The sequence below is a fragment of the Morone saxatilis genome, unplaced genomic scaffold (assembly GCF_004916995.1).
Source record: "Morone saxatilis isolate NCDOM2014 unplaced genomic scaffold, NCSU_SB_2.0 Contig15, whole genome shotgun sequence".
NCBI lineage: Eukaryota > Metazoa > Chordata > Actinopteri > Moronidae > Morone > Morone saxatilis.
The window spans coordinates 2339584-2362527 of NW_023339707.1; the positions used below are offsets into that span (position 1 = coordinate 2339584).

A 22944-nucleotide genomic window follows, 5' to 3' on the forward strand; every position below is an offset into this window, starting at 1 on the left:
TACAATGTGCACTTTCATGAGGTAGATAAAAGGAGAAAAAGAATAAATAATGATAATAATAAAAACAATAACAATAATAATAATAATAAAATAATAAAATAAAATTAAATTAAACTAGAACATATACACAAGAGCAAAAACAGAAAGGAGAGAGAGGTGTTTGATCAGATCGATGTTTTGATCAGTCTATCGAAGGTAGAGAGTTGACATAGGAGAGAAAGGGGTCCCAAGTTCCATGAAATCTTTTCACAGATCCTCTGACTGTGTTTAATTTTTTTTAGGTGAAGGAAAGAAATTCTTTAAGCCATAAAAGAGAAGATGCTTGCGAAGAGAGAAGAAGAATGTAAATTGATCCAATGCTGTTTTGCGATGCTGAGGGAGACATTATATTTTCTAGAAGAGTCTTCTCAGGTAGTTTAGGGAAGGACATTAAGTGAGTTCTTACAAATTACGAAGCTGGAAATATCTAAATCGATCACAATTACGTAGATCAAATTTAGTGACAAGGTTCTCCAAACTACCAAATGTCTCATCCAAAAAGAGATCACGAAAAGAAACCAGGCCTTACTTCTTACAGTTTTTAAAAGCTGGGTCTAGTGAAGAAGGTAGAAAGAGATGGTTATAGGCTGTATATAGCAAATAGGGTAAGGACAGAAGGGGATTTTAATCCAAAGTGTTGTCTAAACAGCTTTTCGAGGTTAGCGGCCCAATATTACAACTGCATATTGGGAAGTGCAAGGCCCCCATCTTTTTTGGGCCTCTGGAAAATTGATGTTTGAATCCTGGGGGGCTTGCCTACCCAAATGTAAGAAAGCATAGTGGTATTAAGTGATTTAAAAAAAAGATTTAGGGAGGAAGATAGGAAGGGTCTGAAAAAGAAATAGGATTCGAGGAAATACATTCATTTTAATTGTTTCGATTCGACCCACAAGTGAAAGGGGTAATGCACTCCATCTCTGTAGGTCCAATTTAATCTTCTCAGTCAATATTCTGACTCTCAAATTTTGTTGTAAAGCAAAGTAACTTTTGGGATAAAGCACTGTGTGTCGAAAAAGGGTATTTTATGAAAAGGTTATACTGAAAAGGCATGGAGCTCGGACAACATGCGTCTTACCACCACATCGCGTAACCGGAAGTTCCACAGTGTCATATTTTAAAGGCCACAGTGGAGGGCCACTGACCAAGCAGCAGTATTTGACAAACTGGGAGTAAGAACGTGTGTGTCCTTGATAGTCTGTGTAAAAAGACATTGATGGGATGTAATTACCCATTCTACAAATGGCTGAAAAGTGAACTGGTCAGATATGCTGTATCTTCATACCAAACAAAATGCATTAAAGTCTTCTTCTGGATGGTGTTAACATGGCAAGGTCAGTCAGTTAAAAGTGTATCAATCCTTTGGACACACTCTATTGAGACCATCTCACATGCAGGTTATTACACACACACACATACACACACACACAGTTACATCCAAGAAATATGACATGTTAGAGTTAATCTGACAGGCCAGCCCAGAGCTGTAATGAGAATTTAAATTGTGTATATTTCACCGTGCTGTAATCTGACACCTTTTCAATTAGACATCAGACCCAGGCATCCCTGTGACCAAACATGGCCATTTATTTCATGTGCAGTTGAGCATGGACCCAGGCACATGTACAGCATGTACACACACAAGTAAACAAAAAAATAATGATTTCGTCATTATTTAAAATTTTAAAGGTGCATTAAGGCACATATGTGCAGAGAAGATACATTTTTTTATCTAGAGTGAACAAAATATCATGTGCAAATAAGATCCATATTATACACATGTGTTATGCTGTGGGAACAAGATAATTTACTAATAGTTCATATGCTCCTATACTATGCAGCTTGCCCATAATAAATGCACAAAGCTGCAAAATGAAGAGAACTCGTGATTGCTAGATGCTGAAAAGCTGACGGTAAACTGCATTGCTAGCTTTAATTTGTATGAATACAGCTACAGAGTCTGAATAGTTGGAAATGTGGGAAAGGGGTGAAGGTTCCAAATATAGTGAAAGCAATGAAAGGAATTCAAAAGTTACAGTGTAAGAATTTAAAAGAGCTGAAGTTGATGCAGAATGAGTAAACTGCATTACTGCCTTAACTTTGTATGAAGAAACAGCTGAATAAGTATGAAGAGTTGGAATAGTAGGAAAGGGGCAAAATTTAGTGGAAAGGTGTTGAAACAGGAGTCATAACATAAGGATTTGAATGAGCTTAAGTGTACAGACAAGGTGTTGAATTGTGTGCATAGAGAACATTTTTAGAGATTTTTATTTCTAAAGTCTTCAGTGCTCACGAAGCCTGCTGTAAGCTCCTTTTACTTTTTGGGGCTTTATGAGGAAATTTATTGTACTTCAGCGCCCCCTCCCAGTAAGCCCCTGTTTCTATTTGGGAGCTTTTCTTTTGAAAATCTGGACCCTCCCATGCTCCCTAGTACACTCCTATTACCATTTGGTGCCTTTATTTTGAAAATCTGCCACCCCCAGGGCTCCGTTTCAGGCTCCTATTTGTGTCTGGTGGCTTTTTAGTAGTTACACCACCAGCCTACACTCCCCTGATGCTCCGACCCAGTCCTGGGAGTCCAGGGCTTTATGGCTAACCTAGTTAGGTACAGAACAGGCGTACAGGGTGTACAGTGGGAATGACAGAGGCACCATTCACCCTATTACAACCCAATATGGCATCAAAATGATAGTGAACCTGTTATTTAAATATCAAAAGTTACATAACAGGGCTTTAATTCACTGAGTTAGATGTGAGAATATTTGCGAAAAGGACTGTAAAGGCGGCGGCAACAGGATAATTCTTGGGGACAAATGTACCCAAGAAAAAAAAAAGTGTCTGACAACATTATGGAAAGGATTCCTACAGAGATAGACCTTATGTTTAACCAGAAACAACTGTAATATCGCTACCACTAGCCACAATTTTTTTTTTACCTTGCATATCATCACAACGTCGTAACTTTATTCAAAGTGGACAGACAATAAAAACTCACCAGAACCATCTTTGTTAGTCTTTACACTGTTCCAACAATCACCCACTCTGGTTTGATTGAAATAAATACTTAATTCACCGACATAGATGATAAAAACAGCAGTTTCAGTGGCTCTATTCAGCTGAACACCGAGAATGTTAACTAACCACAGAGAGGCTGCGATAGCAACACAGGCAGAGGGAGTGTGACATCTTGACTCCACTGTATCTTTACATAGCTTTTGTGTTTGAAAAGTAAAAGTTGTGGAAGTTACAGGGGTTGAAGTCAGCCATTTTTGAAAAAGCAGAAAGGCAAAAGAGGATCAGTCATAGGCAGCCCAATACATCTGAATCAGAATTTGCTGCTCAGCATTCACACAAATAAGTATAATGAATAATATGACTAATGTGCCCTTGGGCTTTGCAGGTACACTAGATTGCTTTGATGAATGTATAGTGCCCAGTTTACTATGAATTAAAACTAAACACTAGAAAGTAGTAGTTTAATTATTCTGATGGCACAGTCCAGGATCTAGCTAGCTATATATATATATATATATATAGTCACAGTTAGTGAGCACTCGCTACCTAGCTAATCTACATCAGTCGTTCTCTAGCTAGTGGTGCTATTTAATTATCTAATCAACATAGACGAGCGTAGCAAATAGCATATTTAAGTACAGAAAAGGTTGACAGTAGTTCTGAACAAACTGTTATTGGAGCACAGAGCAAAAAGGGGCGGGACTTCTGAAGGGTCAACTGAGCGTAAGGTAAGACTAGTACTGTGGAGTAATACAGCCATTAGGAGAGAAGGTAACAGGTGTTTCCGGATGTAGTCATTCTAAAGGGAAGAGCTGTGCGTCACTTGTAGCTAAGTAAAACACTACATAGAGAAGTCAATTAGAGGATGGTTCAGGATTAAAGAGTCTGAGGTAAAAATCTATCGAACTCAAGCAGTTTGCCTTTTATCACAGACTAACACAAGGCTGTTAAGGTAGATAAGATGTTTCAGAGTGCTTAGAATGAGGTAGGATCACACTACGAAACGCGTAACCAAAAGCTACAACTACTGCTGAGTGACTGAACTGTACCCACATGCTACGCAGTGCTAGGAACACAAAAGGAGGTTCATTCCTCCGGTCTGTGCTGGGGAGTGAAGGCTAGTAGAGCTTTCTAGGTCTGGAACATACAGTTTTATAATACACCACTGTATGCTTTAACTCCTCTATGTTTGCTTTTTTCTTAACTTTTTGTTATTTCTATCTTCCTGGAAATCCTAGTCGCTTCGAGTACCACCTCACCTGTGGATCAGCCTAATGATGCACATGTAGTGGATCATGAATCAGAGCACAAACTAGCCATGACTTTCTCACAGCACAAATAGTAGGGTACAACCAACCACTGCCTGCGTGTCTTTTACACAGCATTACGTGCCGCTGCAAACGGTTTGAAGCACTTCAATAAAGAGGGGGAAGGAAGGAAGGAAGGAGGAAGGAAGGAAGGAAGGGACAGTTAGGATTCCATGACTGCTTTTGGGGATTATTTCCAGATGGCAAATCTTCAAAGAGTCCCCAAATCAGACACTGAAGAAAGATTCAGCCAAAGATGGCTCAATACTGCTGAGGTGTCGGGCTGTTCCCGTTAAATGAAGCCATTAAACATTATCACACCAGTCAGAAACCTTAAAACTTAAAAGGTAGAGTACAGAACAATGTTCAGTATCTCTTAATGACAGATTGTAAGCACTGACTTGATCAAATAAATTGTATTCACAAAAGAGTTATTTCAATGTCTTTAAGAGGAGTCCTCAAATGCCACTCTCAATGTAAAAAACATTCAGTAAAAAGTTACAAAAAACCCCCCACCAAATGATCATGATTGTTTCTTGGTCATACATTAATTTATCAAACATGTTAATACTAAACAGATATACGCAATTTGTCCAACAGGTGCTATTTGGATTCAACAGGAACTCCAGTAAAACCAGTTTTGAATTCCCTGCTGGACTTTGTTTGGTTAAACATGCACAGTATTGTATGGAGTCGACGCAGGCCTGCTGCTTCAAAAGGTGTGAATTCTATAGTACACCTTCAAAACAACATAATAAAACTGATAATATTCACATTTGTTCCGCCTCTGCCTCCGGAGTGTGGCACAGATTTGTGAAATATCCCTGTAAACTTGCTTTACATGGGCGAACATGAAACTGAAACAAAATCTTTTTGGGGAGATAAGGGCACCGAAATGATTCTGATTCTCACTTGACATTATTGCAGCCTGCGTTTGTGTTTACAACGTATGACATCACTGGAAGCAAAAGATTTCATTGGTCAGAAACCTACATTCATGAGGTTTCTGTCTTGGTATTTGAGCTTCTTCTGTTACCCACAATATCATTTAATTTAAAGATCCAATCGCACTTCTGTGAATCATCTTTAAGGCACGAGATTGTACGGGGCATTGTGGGAGGGAAAAACTGGTAGTGTCGTCTGTTGTTCATAGTATCATCAGTAGAATGATAGGCGGCCCATGCTTTGACCTTAGAACACTGGTATAGTCCAGTAGGGTAACCTGTGCCACAGCCGAGTACATTACAAATGTTAAGGAAGAGCAGGCCTGTAACTGGGGCTGTTGGGAACAAATAACCAACAAATATAAAACAACAAATGTCATTAACCTGGTTGTTACATCCAGTCAGCTCTCAGAGACACTGGCATTATCCTCAGCTCCGTGGTGACACTGATTGTAACTGGATGGTGCTGGAAGTGCACTGTGGTCTGATTTGCATACTGTTCCTGATCCGGGGTTTTGGAATCATCAGCCAGTCCGTTTACATCCCGCTCAAATTATGATTGTGGATTCTTCACAGTTCAGTTTGTCAGAGTCCCTTTTTCCACTGGAGTCCATGTCCATGTAGTAAACAAAGCTGCAGAGACACAAAGTAAAAAGAGGTCACCATGGAGCAACAAGAAGACAGTGTTTCATATTTATTTATTTTTTTTTTTGTGCTTTTGAAACACACAGTTGAAACACATGAGGCCCTACTAGAGATGGGGCAATAAATTATAACCACCAAATTATCGCGAAAAAACACTTCAATATATCACGGTGTACCTCTATTATCGTGATAATTGTGAATCATGATAATCTTGAATATCCTCACGTGGCTTGACTTGAAAAAGCTGTTTAGCTTGCCAGCATACAGTCCTATATAGATTTCCTGATTTATTTTGAACAAAGGAGAGCCCACATATTCCTAGTCATTTCAAAATCCAAAGCCCGTCACCATGGCGGAAGCCTCGGCTTGCCTGTTGTCTCCCCACTTTTTTGTGATGCAATAAATATGTGTTTTGTAAGAAAATGTAATTATGGTGATAAAAGTATTGTGATTATTTTTAACAATCAGAAATATACATTTGTAATAAACATAATTCAAATTTACAGTCCACGGAGAGTGTCTTACCAACAGTCATACTTTAAATTAAAACAACAATCAATTTTTAAAAAAGGCTAAGAATGATACTAAATTTAAAAAGAAAAATGGGGAAGTGGGTGTCTATAACCCTTCTCCTATAATCAAACAAATTAGGTCTAATTTCTGTAGCTGTGTGGAATCACAATCATTCATCATCATCACTCATCATTCCCAAAATATTCCAGTTTAATCTAAAAGGCAATATTTCTACAAAACTGTTAACATAAGTCCTGTTAACATGCAGCCAATTAACTGTTAATGACGTCCTACAGAGGAATTTCAAATAAATGCATATTCTAAACGCTCTGTACAACACATGCTATGATAATGCAATAATAGCAGCATATCCCACATGCCTCAATCAGAAAACGCTACATTCGGAGTAGGGCCTAATTAGGACTATCCAAACGGAATATGCTGTTTCCACAACCCTTATCAATCCAGAATACTGTCAAATTCTGAATAATAGTGGTCATTGTAAATATGGACTGCACTCCTACATCTACCTGCAACAAAACGACAACACCAGCTGACACCTGAGTGCATTTCCTCCTGTAGATGTGTCCAGGTTTAGTTCAGCACTGTGTTCTAATAATAGCCCAGCGGCTGGCATGCCACAGCCGGAGCTAGCAGTGGTTTGTTCCTCTTTTCATGGGTTGCATAACCTCACAGCACATGGTGAGAACACAAGTGGGTCAGCTCAGCTTAGCAGGATGCACGCATGTTGGAGATGCTGAACAAGGGATATTGTGCTGAATGGAGACACGGAAAGTGCTTACGTCACTGCTGAGGATTTTAATTGCACACATATTTACAGTAAAATGCAGTATACCGTTCACAGCACCAAGAGTTCATTATCTTTAGGTTCTTCTCAGTCACTGCAGAGCTTTCAGGCTATTAAGTATCGTGACATGCTAAAAGCCTGGGCTCTATCGATTTGTTTTCTGGTGCAGGGGTTGACAGAGGCCACTGGTTGCTGATTTAATCTCCTTTTTATAATATTTCGAGCTTTGAACAAGCAAAAGGTTTCCAGTCATTTCTGTCCTAAACTTTCTTATCCTTCTATTTACCATCATACCCTGACCGAACATCTTTCTAATTCAATACTTGTACATGTGCATCAAAATACACTCATGGAAACACAGCTAGTGTTGTTGTGGTTGAAAATATTTTTTTTGGGTTTTCACATGAGCAGCTGTGAGGAAATGTTATCCCTGTGTGTGAACTTTCTAAACTCTCTGACCTGAGGCACATGTTTAATGAGCATACCTCCCATACCTGAGTGTATACCCCACCTGGATAAGTTACGCCGCTCTACACGCTCACAGCGGGCTACACACACAGGAAGGGCTCTGTCAGAGGCTTCCATTGGAAGAATTATTGCTTTATGGCTGTGCTTTTAAAGTAAAAGCTGGTACTTATCAGGAGAAAGCAAGCCACTATGATCTGGAATCTCTAAAGAACCACTAAAGGCCATGTTGAGCATGCACCAAAACAGTAAAACTAAGTATTCTAAAGGAGCATTTGCATGACAAAGTTTAATCTGTTGAATGGACCGTGACAGGTTCATAGCAGCTGTTTTAGAAAGAATGGAATTTATTTCAGAATAATCAGAATCATCTCTGCTCGAGATGTTTACATGAGGCCTTTTTATTCTGATGGTGCTTCTATGATTATGAGTAGAATAAAAGGCTCCATATTTAGTTGGCTAGTCATGGGACATCCAAGTATGCACAGACCAGAACTTAGAAACAGGTTCTACAGCAACGCTTCAGTCCTCTTCCTCTGCGTTCAGCCACAGAACTGCTGCTAGATGAGACACATTTTCTGCGTATATCTGTTTCTTTTTTTTGACAATTACATCCCAATACTCAATTTAGTAAGAAGTGGAAAGACAACTAAGATGTGAGAATATGCAGTAATGTTTAAAAAGTGTAAAGATTCATATAATTTAGTACCGATGAGAAATAAACAGAGGCAATGGTCTGAAACAGTTACTAGGGTTTGGTTGATTGTGTTTATTAAAAGTCAATAACTAAACACTGTCTACATTTTCCATTAGTGACAAAGTAGGTTGTTACAGTTAAATAACAGTTGCTTTCTAGGAAACTATATATATGGAACATATCAAATTTAAATAAACAATACAGTTTCTTATTTTACCTTTCAATTGTGTTTTCAATTCACTTTAGTTTCAGTTCCAGTGTGTTTGCTTATTTCAGTTACGTATTTAAATGTTCTAGTTCATTTATTATTTCAGTATTGGTTTTAGTTTTTTTTTCAGGGGCAAGATTTTAGAAGTATTACAATATAAACAAAACAAGATTGTTGTGTTGATAAATATGAAAAACTACAGACTTGTATATCATTAACATTATGTTTAAATACACAACATGGTTTCAGTTATTCTAAACGTTTTTTCAAACTTAGTTTTAGATTTTGATTTAGTTTTAGTTAACTAAAATAACCTCGGTCCAGTATCAGCGTGTACCTGTCTTCTTTGATGGATGTTTCTAAGGACGTCAGGCCAGGCAGCTGTTTGACTAAACTCAAAAAGTATCGCCCCCTTGAGGACTGACATTTTTCCTTCAGTCACGGATGCACATACAGAGTACAGGCAGCTGTTCATTATATTTTCAGCACATAATGGGCTCAGTGTGCTTCAATTTGACTAGTCCATACAGCGTGTGGTCTACAGACATGGAAGTGTAAACGTCTTTCTAGCCGTTAGAAATGGCCACACTCAAGGACAGGGCGACGACCCTAACATCATAAAGTGGGACGAGATACAATGAATCGCATCAGTATCACTGTTAAACTGCAGAGCAGTAGGGAGACCAAGTGACTGCAGAGAAGGTCATTCGACTGCGGGACATGGATCTGTCGATCATTTTACTGATTAATTGATTCGTTATTTGGTCCCACAAACTGTTTCCCAAAGCCCAAGGTGACGTCCTCAAATGTCTTGTTTTGTCCAGAACCCAGAAATACCGAGAAACCAGAAAATATTCACATTTTTAGTATTTGGAATTTTTTTCTGATTAATATAATAGTTTAATAATCGACTAATTGTTGCAACTCTAGACGCAAGTCCCCAACCTGTTGAAGTGTCCTACAATAATACACTGAATACTAGTGTTGTTCTATAGGGGACTCTGACCTCTGACCTCCCTGCAAGGAAAAGGGTAATGACTATCTCCTCTACACAGCAGTCAAGAAGTGCATAGACTTAGCTTTACATCATACTGAGGAATATATTTTGAAAAGCTAAACTCAAATTATAGTTGTCTACATAATATGGTAACGTATAAACATTCCAATCCTCCCTCTGCTCAAACCCCTTGCTGAAGTCAGAGTATCAGTTTCCTGCTTATTGCTCTGTTGTAGTTATTATTGCTACATAAATAGGCAAAACGAAGGAAACAAGGCGAAGGTCTAAACCCAGCAAATCCTGGACAAACTGAGGTCTGCTGCCTCCTAAGCCACCCTGCCAGCTATTTGTTGTTGCATAAGCAGACTACCTTGTTAAAAACCGGCAGGGACCGGTATCTTTGGGGAAGTGGTGGGGGTTGGTTTCTTGTGAGGCCGGGACACTGTGGCGGCTCTCTATGATAACCAGTTTGAGAGGGAGCGTTCACAATTTATAAGCTCTGGGTTGTTTTTGTGGCCGTGTGGCATCCAAAGCAACTCATTACACTTGGCTGGCATTCACAAAAACTGATCATTATGTAAGTTTTAGGTGTGTGCCTCCGACACTGACAAAGCATTTCCACCAGGCAGCCACCAGCAGTTCATAACCCAAAGAGATCGAGTTTATTATGAGGAACGTTCATGTTTTTTTGCCCAGTCAGGAAAGTGGCTCAGAAGTCTACTAAGACCCTCTTAGCTAGAATGGAAGCAAGATGCTGTCAGCTCTTGTTACAGGACTCCAGCGACTCAGTACCTTAACTACTTCCATCATTTGTTCCTGAAAGAACTTTTTTACCACTTGCCTGATCGGACCAGTGAGTAGATTAACTAGCCCAACGCAGCATTTTACTAGCCCAAGATAATACTTATTGTTGAGCCCTGGACAAGCAGCAAACCCTTACAGTGGAGAAGTTGAAACCAAACGATGTTTCAGGGTTAGTGCTGAAATAACTTAATATAGTTAATCGATTATCAAAATTGTTAACTTTTTGTCAATCAACTAAGCAATTCACTTATTGTTTCTGGGATATGTATTGCTGCATATCTTCAGAGCTTCAGTAGAGTTTCAAAAACAATGGCTGAACGAGGACAAACATTTCCCAAGGCCAAGCCCCACATAGATTAAGGGTTTGTTTCACTGTTTGTTTGCTTCACCATCTGCATCCCTCCGGTAATCCTGCCATCTTGAAGTTCTTATGTTCTTATTTCGTCACGGGACAGAGTGCACAGTTGATAACAGCAGCGAAACAGCAAATCCAAAAAAATCATAAAGTAATAACAGAGAGAAGACACCAATCTCTGCTCTCTGCAACAGCTGCTGACCACACCTCTTTCCATCCATTATTTACAGGTCAAAATGAACGATGTCAGCTTTGTTAGAACCAGTCAAACAATATGAACTGTCAACACAACCGTGGAAGTACCTAAGAGAATCCACCAAGAGGCCAAAATATATACGTGGTCATGCGGCAGTGAGTTGTGAAGCTGTGATAGATGGTACGCAGACTGTGAGGGGATTAACACGTGTTAAGAGCTTACAACCCATTAGATCCAACACAGCCACCATGAATGGAGACAACGGAGTGGAAAAGATGTGTTATTCCACAGTGCTGTGGGATAACAGGGTTTCCTAGACTGCATTGCATGCTGGAAGGTGCATTAATTGTAGATTTATACAGACAAATGACATCTGATGATACTATACGTATCACGATACAGGGGTTGCGATTCTATATATTGCATTATATATACTGAAGTTTAAAAAAAAGTTGACTTTTTTATGCAACCACAACAGTTGGATCTGCCTTTGTATGTACATTTACAACACTGCTATCTATATTTTTTAGATTTTCTTTCACCCCTACAGATTACTGAACTGGCTTGAACCTTCACTCACTTGAATACACACAAGAACACAAAGAGGTGCCTCAGCAGAATCATTTGTGTAGGAACTCGTTTTAGCAGTTCTCGCTCCGAACCCTGAGGGCCTCGAGGAAATATTTACAAGCCACTGAAAGCTCACTTTTACAACCATGTTGCATAAGAACGCCAATCCACTCATCACATCCACTCCCAAAATCTCAAATAGGTGGCCTCCGTCTGGCATTTCTCAGCCCTTCCGTAATACCCCCCGCTGACAGAGCCAATACAGAACATACTGTACCCTGCTTTCACACTGCTGTCCAAACAAATTAATTTCCTATAGAGGAGTGAGCTCAGCATTCTCTCATAGCCTCTTGTCTTTGTTTAAAATGTACAGTGCTTTGGAGTATTCGGATAAGATGGAAGACAAAAAGTGAAAAACATCAACCTTTTTGAAGGCAACCGTATGTTTATTACAGTATGTGGAGGCAATCATGCATGCAGTGCGAGGACAACACCCTTAAAATGCCTCAACTTGTAAAGGGCCTGTTCATGCTGTCAATGAAATCAAAAAGGATTCCCAAAGTAAAGACTGTGAACACGTGGGGAGGGCCAGGGCTTACAGTGCTCTGGCCTGGTTTAGACAGAGGCGGCACATGGCTGGCAGGCAGCAAGAGGACAAAATGTTCCAGACGCAAGCCTCCATAAGCCCTGAACCAGGAGCGGCACTCTCATTGTCCAGCAGGAGGGGAGAGAGACGGAGGGGAGGCAGACAGGGAGGATGGGTGAGATAGATTGGCAGAGGGGTGTCAGACAGACTGAGATACGCACGTTAGGATAGGCTGCTGACAATACACATTTTATAGGGATTTCCCACTCCTGATCCATGCCATTAAATATTCAGTATTCACCCAACACACTCCCGAACAGTTTTTACGTAAAGTCTGTGTGCACTGTGAACACATCAAAGACAGTAAAACTTGTTAATTAAAGATGGGCTATACTTGACTGGCACTGAAAAACAACTAGCTTGATTGATCACAGCTTCTTTCTTTCTTTTTCAAAGTAGCTGTTACTACAACCTTATCAAACACAGAGACTTATGAGCTTTCAATATTCAGTTTCTGTAAATGGTGCAAGTTATTTAACAATTACTTTAATGTTCAGTACTTGGGAACTTTTTAAAGGCTTCCTAGCAAACAGTCGTAGTGGATAATCTCTTTGCATGACACACACTTGACAGCTGGAGAAGGCGGAGTGCAGGAGAGATAAGAAAACAAAGGACTGGCAAATGATCAGGCTTAATGTAGCCGATACTGATCAATGGAAGTAAGCCGGGTTAGGAAATTCCTATATGTTCGTGGTATATCGGTCAATATTGTTCAGTTTTGTACTGTGTGTCTGCTGATAAGTAACAACAAATTGCAGTACAGAAATGCAGATGATATGTTTGTATGTTATATTGAGGCAATATGGAAACAGTGAGGCAATTTAGGGCTGAAACAATTTGTGTATTATCAATTTATTATTAAAAAGTCATTTTCGAAGAATGTGCCACGGAACATTCTCCAGTTTCACTATTTGTTTAATGTGATAGTAAACTGAATATGTGTGAGTTTTACACTAAACAAGACATCTTAAGACTTCACATTGGAAACTGTGATGTCCTAACGCTATGACACAGTGACTCTTTAAATTCAAATATTGAAATCAGTATCAGCCGCAAACATCCAGTATCAGCCAAACTAAACTAACAAAATTAAAAATTAAAATCATCATATTATTGTGCCATTATAGCAAGAAGTCCAATGGATACCTGTAACTAGTGCACTATTATGTGCACAAAATGAGTTGTGAGAAAATGATTGGGCAGTTTTGATAATTATAGAAATAGAAAGTGAATGACAGCTTTGGGTATTGACATGTTGGTCAGACTGAACAAGCACACTAAAGACATCACTTTGGGAACTGCTGATGAGTACTGTTCATTATCTTTTGGCATTGTTTAGATTAAGCAATCAATTGATTAAGAGAAAAAAAATCTATAATGAAAATAATCAAACTGAAACATATCCATCCCCACTGGACCAGATCCCAGAGATCTCCATAGAGCCACAGATGTTGTCCCATCAGACCAGAGACTGTTTCTGTGTTTCTGTATGTGTGAAATCTCATCAGTGATCTAAGTATTGTCACTCAGATCACTGATTAGCTTTGCCCTCAGTTAACCAGCTCCTGACATAAATACAGACACGCAACAGACTCCCACCACCCCCACCTCTGTATGTTTACAGCCACTAATCCCTCTCTCCAACAGATGACAGGTTTTCCCATTGCTGTGGGACTGTTGCGTAACATGCTGTAGAAGCGAAAACGAGGCCAATCTGCAGCAGTCGACTGACGCGCGTTCAGATCCTATCGCTGACTCTGCTGACAGCTGCGTTACACGTCACAGGGTAAGGGGGCGGGGTCTCTGCGCGGGGGGCTTACAATAAAGGGTTAAAAGAGAATGGCTGTAGGATTGGAGAGCTAATTGTCAAACAAACGGCAGGCTTAGTCGTGGTCCACGGAGAGTTCAAGTTCAAACAAATAGACACAGTTCGGGTCAGTGAACATTCACTCAGCGGGCTGATTGATGTGATGCAAGAAGTTTCTGCTCTATATAGCAAACTGAGACAATTAACATCTTACGGGGACACTTTTCCTACACTGTCACTACAGCAAAAAAAGTTATTTCCGAATGGGTGTACATGATTGTTTTGGGGGAGGGGTACTTCTCGATATCCGAAATGTACCCTTCAATAGAAATGAGGTTCTGAAGATAGAAACGTCTCACTCTGAGGTAACGAAAACACAACAATACTTATTTTCAGGTGATTATACACTCATGAAAACAAACCTATGAATATTATATTCCATTTCTGCCAATAGAGTTATTTGTTTAAGAAAGCAGCCTTCGGAGTACCTTTACATGGTTATATCGGTGCAAAATTGGTGCACAATCTACAAGAAAAGGTCTATTTTCATTCAGGCTAAATTCACTATATTGGTCTCCGTAGCAGTAATCTGTGAATTCCCCCCCCAATAAAATTGTATTGGTCAGGCTCTAATAAATACTTCTATTACCTTTATGTATGAGTAATATTACATTGTGGTACTGATTTCACAAGTGGTTGATAGCTAACAGCATGTGGACATGACATTCTCCAGTCAGTAGTGTACCATAAAGGTCGACAATGAGGGTTTATGCTCTTTTAAAACATAGAAAACTATGCACAATAGCTGTAGTATGTAGTTTATTTTTATTTACACAAAGGGTGATGTAAATTCAAATGGCAGTTTGACTTTCAAAGTACTTTCAGTGGAAAAATACTTGATACCTGAACTCTTTGTTAATGTAATAGTGGCCTATAACTGGCTATGTTTAAATACACACATACAACGTGATTAAGACAGATAATGTACAGATGTGTTACAGTCATCCCTACGTCTTTCAATCTAGAAAAAACAAACAGCACCAACGCTTCATGCAATTGGGCACATGTGTAAATGTAGCTAAGATCCAATGTGGGTCAGAGACAAATATTGACTGTACAGTAAATGCATTCAGGGTCTGACACTTTTTAAGACCATTATGAATGCATTCACATTCTCTGGTGGGAAATAAGCCAGTTAACTGTCAGTGAAAGGGTCATACATATCACAGGAGGAAGAGACTGATGGAAACAGAAGTCAGAAGTCAGTGTTTCCACAAGAGATGGAATTCACTGCCAGGTGTCATAAACTAGATAAAACTCATGTACTGTACGTTGTCAGGGTAATGCCAAACATCCCTTCACTGCTCATGAATCTCTGCCAATAACTCATTGTTTCCAGCTTGACTCTCTCACATACACGCACATGGGCTGTAGGTATTTCATTTAAAACCAGGCTGTTTGCCCTCAGGCCCAGGCTGTTCCCTGCTTGGTCCTGCTCACGTACTTAACTCTCACACCGCCCTTTACACACCCGAGGCCATCAGCACACCTCCTGCAACCTACCTCCAATGTTAAGTACACCTTTGTCATGCGGTGACAGCGACTGTTGATCAACTGTTGAGTGTGCACTCTATTGATGTCATGTCATATTGTTAATTGTACCAGTACCTCAGTTTTGTGTCTTGACGTCAGTACTCTGCAATAGATACTTTCACTTTTGCTAATCCTGTTTCCTTGACAGTGACGTGGGAAGCTTTGGCTGAAATTAAGAGCAGTATTAAGGCTTAGGAACTATTTGGAGTGAAGGGACTAGGCCAACGTGTCGTCTAATGTCTTGTCAGGGAACTTGGGGTTCCAATGGCCCAATAGATCCTCAGGTTCACTGATAGAGATGCAATTTTGAGCAGCAACGATTAGACAATCAACTATTAAAATAAATGAACGATTTTGTTAATCAATTAATAGTTTTGAGTCATCTTTTAAGAGAAAATGTCCAACTCATTTCAGCTCCTCATATGTCAATATGTTCTGCTTTCTTTAGTCCCCTATGACTGTAAACTGAATATCTTTGGGTTGTGGACAAAACAAGACATTTGAGGACGTCCCCTTGGGCTTTGGGAAACAGTAAAACATACTTTCGCCATTTTCTGACCTTTTATTGACCAAACAACTGATTCATTAATCAAGACAATAATCAACAGATGAATCGAAAATGAAATAATTGTTAGCTGCAGCCCTAATGCAACTAATAAAATATTTTTTTCACAGCTTTCATGTTGTGGCTATCACTTCCGTTAGTAATAAAAACACTCTACTAAACAAGTTACCTGATAAAATCTGGGAGCGAGGGGACATCACAATTTTCTCTTCTACATAAGGAAGAGCAAACCAAAGGTTAACGCTAAAACTATCAGCCAAACTTTCTGTTGTAACATCCATGTTAGTTTCCAGACCCACTTCCTGCTTCAACTTTAACCTACTCTACTTACTGTATGCAGGGTTTCTACAGGTGTAAACGGGTTCAATTGAAACTTATTTTGCTTCCATACTGGCAAGGACTGCTTGATTGTCTGTGCTTCTTGGCATTCTCATCTCAGCATTTATCTTATTTATCTTTGGTGAGTCCAAAGTTATCAAGACTAATAGAAATTATGACTGAAACTACAAAAATAAGACGCAAATTGTAACAAATCGGAACCATCCTTCCCCTCAATAAAAGAAAAATTTTATGAAAAAATATCAGGCACCGGATAGCATGCATTTTTGAACCAGTCATGGTTTGACCACCTAGTGCTCATGCAAGATGTAAAGTGGGTGTGCGTCACAACAGAGGTTACACTCAAACAGACATGCTTTACCTAGTTTTATCTGTGAAATCTCAATGTCAACCTGCCTACTGGAAGTAATCAAAAACAGCTGCTGTCTTCACTGCAAAGCAGAGCAGGAAACCATAACAACCAGCGACTTCACACCACCAGTGGCTGTTAAATGAGGAACACTGCAGTCAGTGACTGGGGCAAGACAGGCTAATAGTGTCAGCTGAAAGGAAGATTACCTGTCTTCAGCCCTGGGTCACCGATGGCCAGTGTCCCCTTTCAGTCAGTGGTGGTGAGTTCTGTGTAGGTTTTAAGTCCCACTAATCACTATAACAGATCATTTCACTGACTGCTCCTCCACTCTGGTTAAAGGTGGATGAATCAGTGACGTTAGCTGTTTGGTTGGCTTTAAAACCTGCTGGTTCTTTGGTCGCACATATCTAACTTAAAGAGAACATTCATTAATAAGTTATGAAGAAAGTGGAGCATACCTGGGAATGAAAGGGGTCCCTTCTTTGACTGGTTAGAGTTAAAAAAGGAGAGGTTTTGGGAAGTTGGGTGCTGTCACGCAGCGCACGTGACTTGGTCCATCCGCACCTCCAGCTGGATGGCGTCCGGCCGGTCCTGAGGGTTGACTGCGAGCATGTCCTGGAGGAGTTTCTTCACCCCGTCAGACATGGAGCTCCTGGCCTTCTGAGGAATGTGGAGAACCATCTTGGGGTTCTCTAACAGAGCCTCCCCGACAGGTACGATTTCTGTGCCCTGGCGTATGTAGGTGCCCAGCAGTTCCCGCTTAGACTCGGCGTCGATGAAAGTGATCCGCTCGATCATTGCCCAGATGATGATGCCCAGGGCAAAGATGTCAGCCTTGGCTGTGTAGTGGCCCTCCCACACCTCAGGGGCCATGTAAAAGTCCGAGCCACATGCAGACGACAACCAGAACTTGTTTATGTTGACAATGTTGTTCTGGTCGCTGCCTCTGCCACCTGCTCCTTCTAAAGGGAGGTCTTCACTGTTCTTGGAGTTTAGTCCGGCACAAACCTTACTGAGGCCAAAGTCGGCCACTTTGAGAACAGGCGAACCAGATTTCTGTGAGATGAGGATGTTGTCTGGCTTCAGGTCACGGTGGACAATGTTGTTCTTGTGCAGGAAAGCCACAGCACTCGTCAACTGGCGCATAAAGCTCCTGTTGGTGTGAGGGTCGGGCCGGCGGGACAAGATGTACTGGTTGAGGTCCCCGCCCTCGCAGAACTCCATGACAAACCAGAGATAACACGGCTCCTCTGGGTAACCCAGGATGCGCTCCCCTGCAGCGGACAGATTGAAGACAGACAGATGCGTTGTGATTAGTGAGATAATAACAGTCCAACATTTAGCACTCAAAATCAGAGGTGCCCCAAAGCATAGACTATGACAAGTGTGAAACTGTCCCTCCATACTTCAAACCCAAAACAATTGTACACACAAGTGCAGTGCTCCTTTCACTGCCATTTCAGCACAGTATTTGACATGCTATTTAGATTTAACTGAGGCTTGAGACCTAATTGCTCTTAATGTGTCTATGAGCTTTTAGAGTTCCAGTACAACATAAAAAAAGAATAAATCATCTACAGGTTTCAAGAGAAGCAGGTATGCATGTTTAGGTTTTTCATGAGGAAGCAACACCATTATCAGTGGTTTAAAACTGCACGCAACTGTTTCATGATCTGCTCATACATTTATTTGTGTCACTTCCACTTCAAAGACTGCTGCATTTGAGGTTTCAAACCTCAAATTTTTGCAGACTTCACTGTCGCTTCTCGAGCAGCAAAGACACGCGGCCAGGGTCTCCCCCCAGGAAATGGTTCAGCTGAGGTGGTAAGCCACCAGGATCTTGACACGTCTCATTGCGTGATCGATTTAGTCAGTAGATGTAAACAAAGTCAAACTAGTTAAATATATGACTGTGAAATAGCCCCTATACACTTTTACAATGGTCGAGGCATCCCACTTCTGCTGTTAAACACTGAGGGACAACCCTGCTAGAAGGGCAGTGAATAATAGACACTAAAGCCTAAAACTGGATTGTTACTGCCACCGATAACACTCATAGTAATATACTGGCTGACTACTGACATCAGCCAACATGTGCCGACACAAACAAACTAATATGAGTTAATATCAGCCTAGTCGATCTATTAATTGGGCTCTAATAGACAATAGGGCTGCAACTAACAATTATTTCCATCATCAATTAATCCGTTGAAAATGGTGAGAAATCACTGTTTCCCAAAGCCCAAGGGGACGTTCTAAAATGTCTTGTTTTGCCCACAAGCCAAAGATATTCAGTTTACTGTGATAGAGGACTAATAAAGCCAGAAAATATTCACACGTGAGAAGCTGAAATCAGAGAATTTGGACTTTTGGACTTTGAATTTGGACTGTGAGGCAGCTGTGAAACCTCTGTGGGCTGTTGCTGTACATGATACAGTAGCAAGTGACCACTTGGCTTTCCACTTTAGAAAACTTGGTTAAGTGGGCCAACACAAAAGCTAAAAGGGCATATAGATTAGCATTGTTATCCAAACCCTAACATTCTGTATTATCACTTGATAGCTGCAAAAGATGTCAGCTCAATATTAATGTTTAATTTCAAAAGTCGGGCTATTAAAAGAACAGAAGCAACGCCTGTTCACTGATTCAGTTATAACCCTGGGGTTTTTAACAGCATGGGTCAACATTGGTGTTTAAATGCTAAATTTTAATTTTTGGAAGACATATTTCTAACAGCTACTATCTATTTGTATTAGGCCTGTTAAGAAATAACAATGGAAGTGGTAAGTAGGTCAAACAGGATTGAGGAGAACAATGACACCTAAAGAAGTGAAAAAAATGAAGCTGTCTTACAATAAAGCTGCACTATTTCATTATAATGTCCAACATCACACTGTAACATCACTGTTTAGTGTCCAAAATTTCAGTCAACAAGCAATGGGTTAACATGCTGCCAAGTAGTACACAGTGTTCTCTTTGAGCAGAGGGAAACACAGTGTACTCTCTGTGCCTACTATAGGTAACGTATAGCGGCGTCAGTGACACATAAGAGGGCTGCGAAAGGCATAAATGTTACTCTGAATTCACAAAATCCTTTTTAAGTGAACAAACCTTCCACCATACATATATTTTAAAGTTGATGACACATATTTTACACATGATTTAAGCACAGATATAGCACCCACACATGTCACCCAAACCATTACATTAATGCAAATTACATTTATAATCAAAATGTGACAGAAATGGCTGTAATAAGCACTGTAAACTGTAAAAGCTTCATTTTACTTTATTTATAGATCTGTGGCAGAGTGTGAGCCAGTAAACATGGGCCACAACTGTGGTTACACTTATAGCCATCAACTACAAACCCACAGTGCATGTTTACATACGCTGAAAACACACCTAACCATTTTGTAGATTCATTTAGTGTGATTTTATTATATTATATTTAACATGAGACAACTGGGCCTTTAATAAAAGGGCTCCAGAAGTTTGGATTTGGAGCTTGGGCTTGCAAAATCACTGCCACCTTGTAAACTACTTAGTAAGACTAATGTTTTGGGAGTAATGACTCTTTAATATATTTTTTGGAGCTCTCTTTAAGGCATGTACTCTTTCTTTATTATTATTAATATGAATAGCATTACAGTAGCCTGTATACCTTTGAGTGACGTCTCCACCAGTCGCAGGTACTGTTTGGACCTCTTGTTCCCGTGGCTCATCTTCTGGGCCAGGCCGTTCCTCTGCAGGACACACTCCTCCAGCTGGACCACATTCTGGTGTCTGTTCTCCAGGCTCGTCAGGGCCCAGAACTCGGCCAAAGCCAGCTCTACGTTTTCCGGGGCGTCGCATTGGAGCCTCTTCACCGCCACCCTGGCCCCTGTTTTACGGGCTATAGCCTCGTACACCACACCGTAGCTGCCCCGACCGACCTCCCGTAGTAGGCTGTACCGGGGAGCCATCACCACGGCGGGCTCCAGCCGGTCACTGCGGAGGAAGCTAATGGAGAAGCAGTCGTCGTCGTCGTCCTCCTCCATAGGCTCCGTGTAATTGTTGTCCTCCACCGTGCGGGAGCGGAGCACTTTGCCCACCTCGCGCTTCATCTTCGCGGCCACGCTCCGCCTGCAGCCCCGCACACCGCCGCTTACCTTTCTCCTTTTCTTCCCGTCGCAAATATCCATAACTTCTTTTTTGTTGAAAGTAAGCATGAAGGGAGGACGTGTTTATCTTTCATTACTTTAACTCGAAACTGGTGTAGTTTGACGTCCTGCCGTCTGCCTGGTTGTCGCTAGGAAAGGTTAAACGCCAGCCTGTCAACAGTTTGCAGCTTTTTGCTGTTAATAATGAGAGCGAGTGAAGTGCCACGGGCTGTCCAGCTGTAGGAACTAGTTTACCTCCGTAAACAAAATGTTCCAGCACACAGAGAACAGAGGGCGGGGTTTACTCCGCAGCTCCGCCACACGGTGATTGGCAGAAAGAGAAAACAGAGAAAGAGGTGGAGAATAGAGCGAGCATGCTACGTTTGTTTTTATTTCGAAAGAGGGCTCTAGTCGTGTCAGGAGGCCATTATTGTTGTTGGTTATGATTGGAAATACGTTATTGAGCTAATACAGACTCAGCAGGTGCGGGGTCCTCCGCCCACGCAGTGCCGCTTTGTGGCAGCGTGGACTAACTGGTGGGGGGCGTGGCCAGAGGCACGTGTACACAGGCATGGACACAGCATCAAGCGCAAACATGGACACAGGTAGGCAGGATTTATAAATAAAGGTTATTATGAGTGGCTCCCCACCACCATCAAACCAGGAACAATTCACAACAAAACATTTCCCCCTTTTTTTAACCTATTTTTTTTTTTAGATTCATTTTTTTCCTTTTCATTTTGATCTAGTCAGAATCGGTTTTATTGCCAAGTAGGTTTCCACATACAAGGTATTTGCCATGGTACACAACAATAAACGTAGTAAGAGAAAAATATAAATAAATATAAAATATATACAATAAAACAGACAATATATACAAATCTAAAAAGGCAATATGTGCAACATTGTTATTCAAATGAAGAGCTGTACAGCTGTGCAGGAATGTGCAAGTTCACAGTATGAAATATAAAGGATATTTGCAATGTGCAATACAGGATATAGGCCAGGAGATAATCTAAATATATATAAAATTACATATGCATAAAATAGACTATAAACACAATGCTCACAAGTAAGTTTTTGCAAGTCTGTTATGGTTGCATGTTCTATCGTCTGCTGCATGACATCCGGTCTGCTTAGAGCACTGTTCTATCTGGGGAAATTAAAGCATGTCTTATCAATACTCCTTTATCTATTAGCATACAGTTTCAGTATTGATTAGTTGTTTGGTAGCCTCTATGATCACTTTAAACAGGCTATTGCAATGCATTATGAAAAAAACACACAATGAAAGCTTCCCTTTAAAGTTAAAGGGATAGTTCAGTTTTTTGAAAGTGGGGTTGCACAGAAGCTTCTACTGGCATAGAAGCAGAGCAATGCTGTGGACAAGGGAAAGCAACAAACCATATTTTAGTCACCTTAAAAAAAGCCCACCTGTTAACCACTTTACCTTTACCTTGGGAAACTGAAGCTGATTATATCCTCTGTCCAAAGCCACCAGACTTAACCATATATAAATGCTGACGACCTACCTAGCCTCTTTGTTCTTCAAGACACTAACACGGGTACTTGATTTCATGCTTTCATACGGCAACAACAAAATCTCTGCAATGGTGGACTGAGCTTCCCATCAACATCAGGACAGCAAACTGTACACATCTTTAGTTGCAGACTGAAAACTCATATGTTCAGACTGCATCTTGGCCCATAAATTAATTAATTAAATAAATAAACCCACCTATTTTTCTGTCTTTTATTCTCTTATTGTTAGCACTTCAAGCATATTTGATTAGCTTTGATGTACTTGTATGGGTCAAGCAAATGTTGAGTTGTATCCATGGTTGAATGCACTTATTGTAAGTTGCTTATCTAAAGGCATTAAATGAATGTAATGTAAAAACATAATATTTAAATAAGAGTGATGTATTCACTTATTAAAT

The 22944-nt window shown here is 40.4% G+C and overlaps 1 protein-coding gene across 1 annotated transcript; it reads right to left on the reverse strand.

Annotated features, from left to right (window-relative positions):
- Positions 1-4189: 4189 nt before the first annotated feature.
- Positions 4190-21275, reverse strand: stk35 (serine/threonine kinase 35). Its single transcript, XM_035656371.1, has 3 exons — positions 20527-21275; positions 17321-18136; positions 4190-5935 (listed from the first exon to the last, which is right to left on the reverse strand). The coding sequence occupies exons 1-2, from the start codon at positions 21071-21073 to the stop codon at positions 17394-17396; spliced, it is 1290 nt and encodes a 429-aa protein (XP_035512264.1). The 5' UTR covers positions 21074-21275; the 3' UTR covers positions 4190-5935; positions 17321-17393.
- Positions 21276-22944: the final 1669 nt, after the last annotated feature.

What these genes read in the sequence shown, in the direction of transcription:
- stk35 (XM_035656371.1), bottom strand. Translation starts at nt 21,073, where the DNA reads ATGCTTACTTTCAACAAAAAAGAAGTTATGGATATTTGCGACGGGAAG. An exon ending in GGTGGAGACGTCACTCAAAG is followed by an intron (nt 18,137 to 20,526) that starts GTATACAGGCTA and finishes TGTCCGCTGCAG; the next exon opens with GGGAGCGCATCCTGGGTTAC.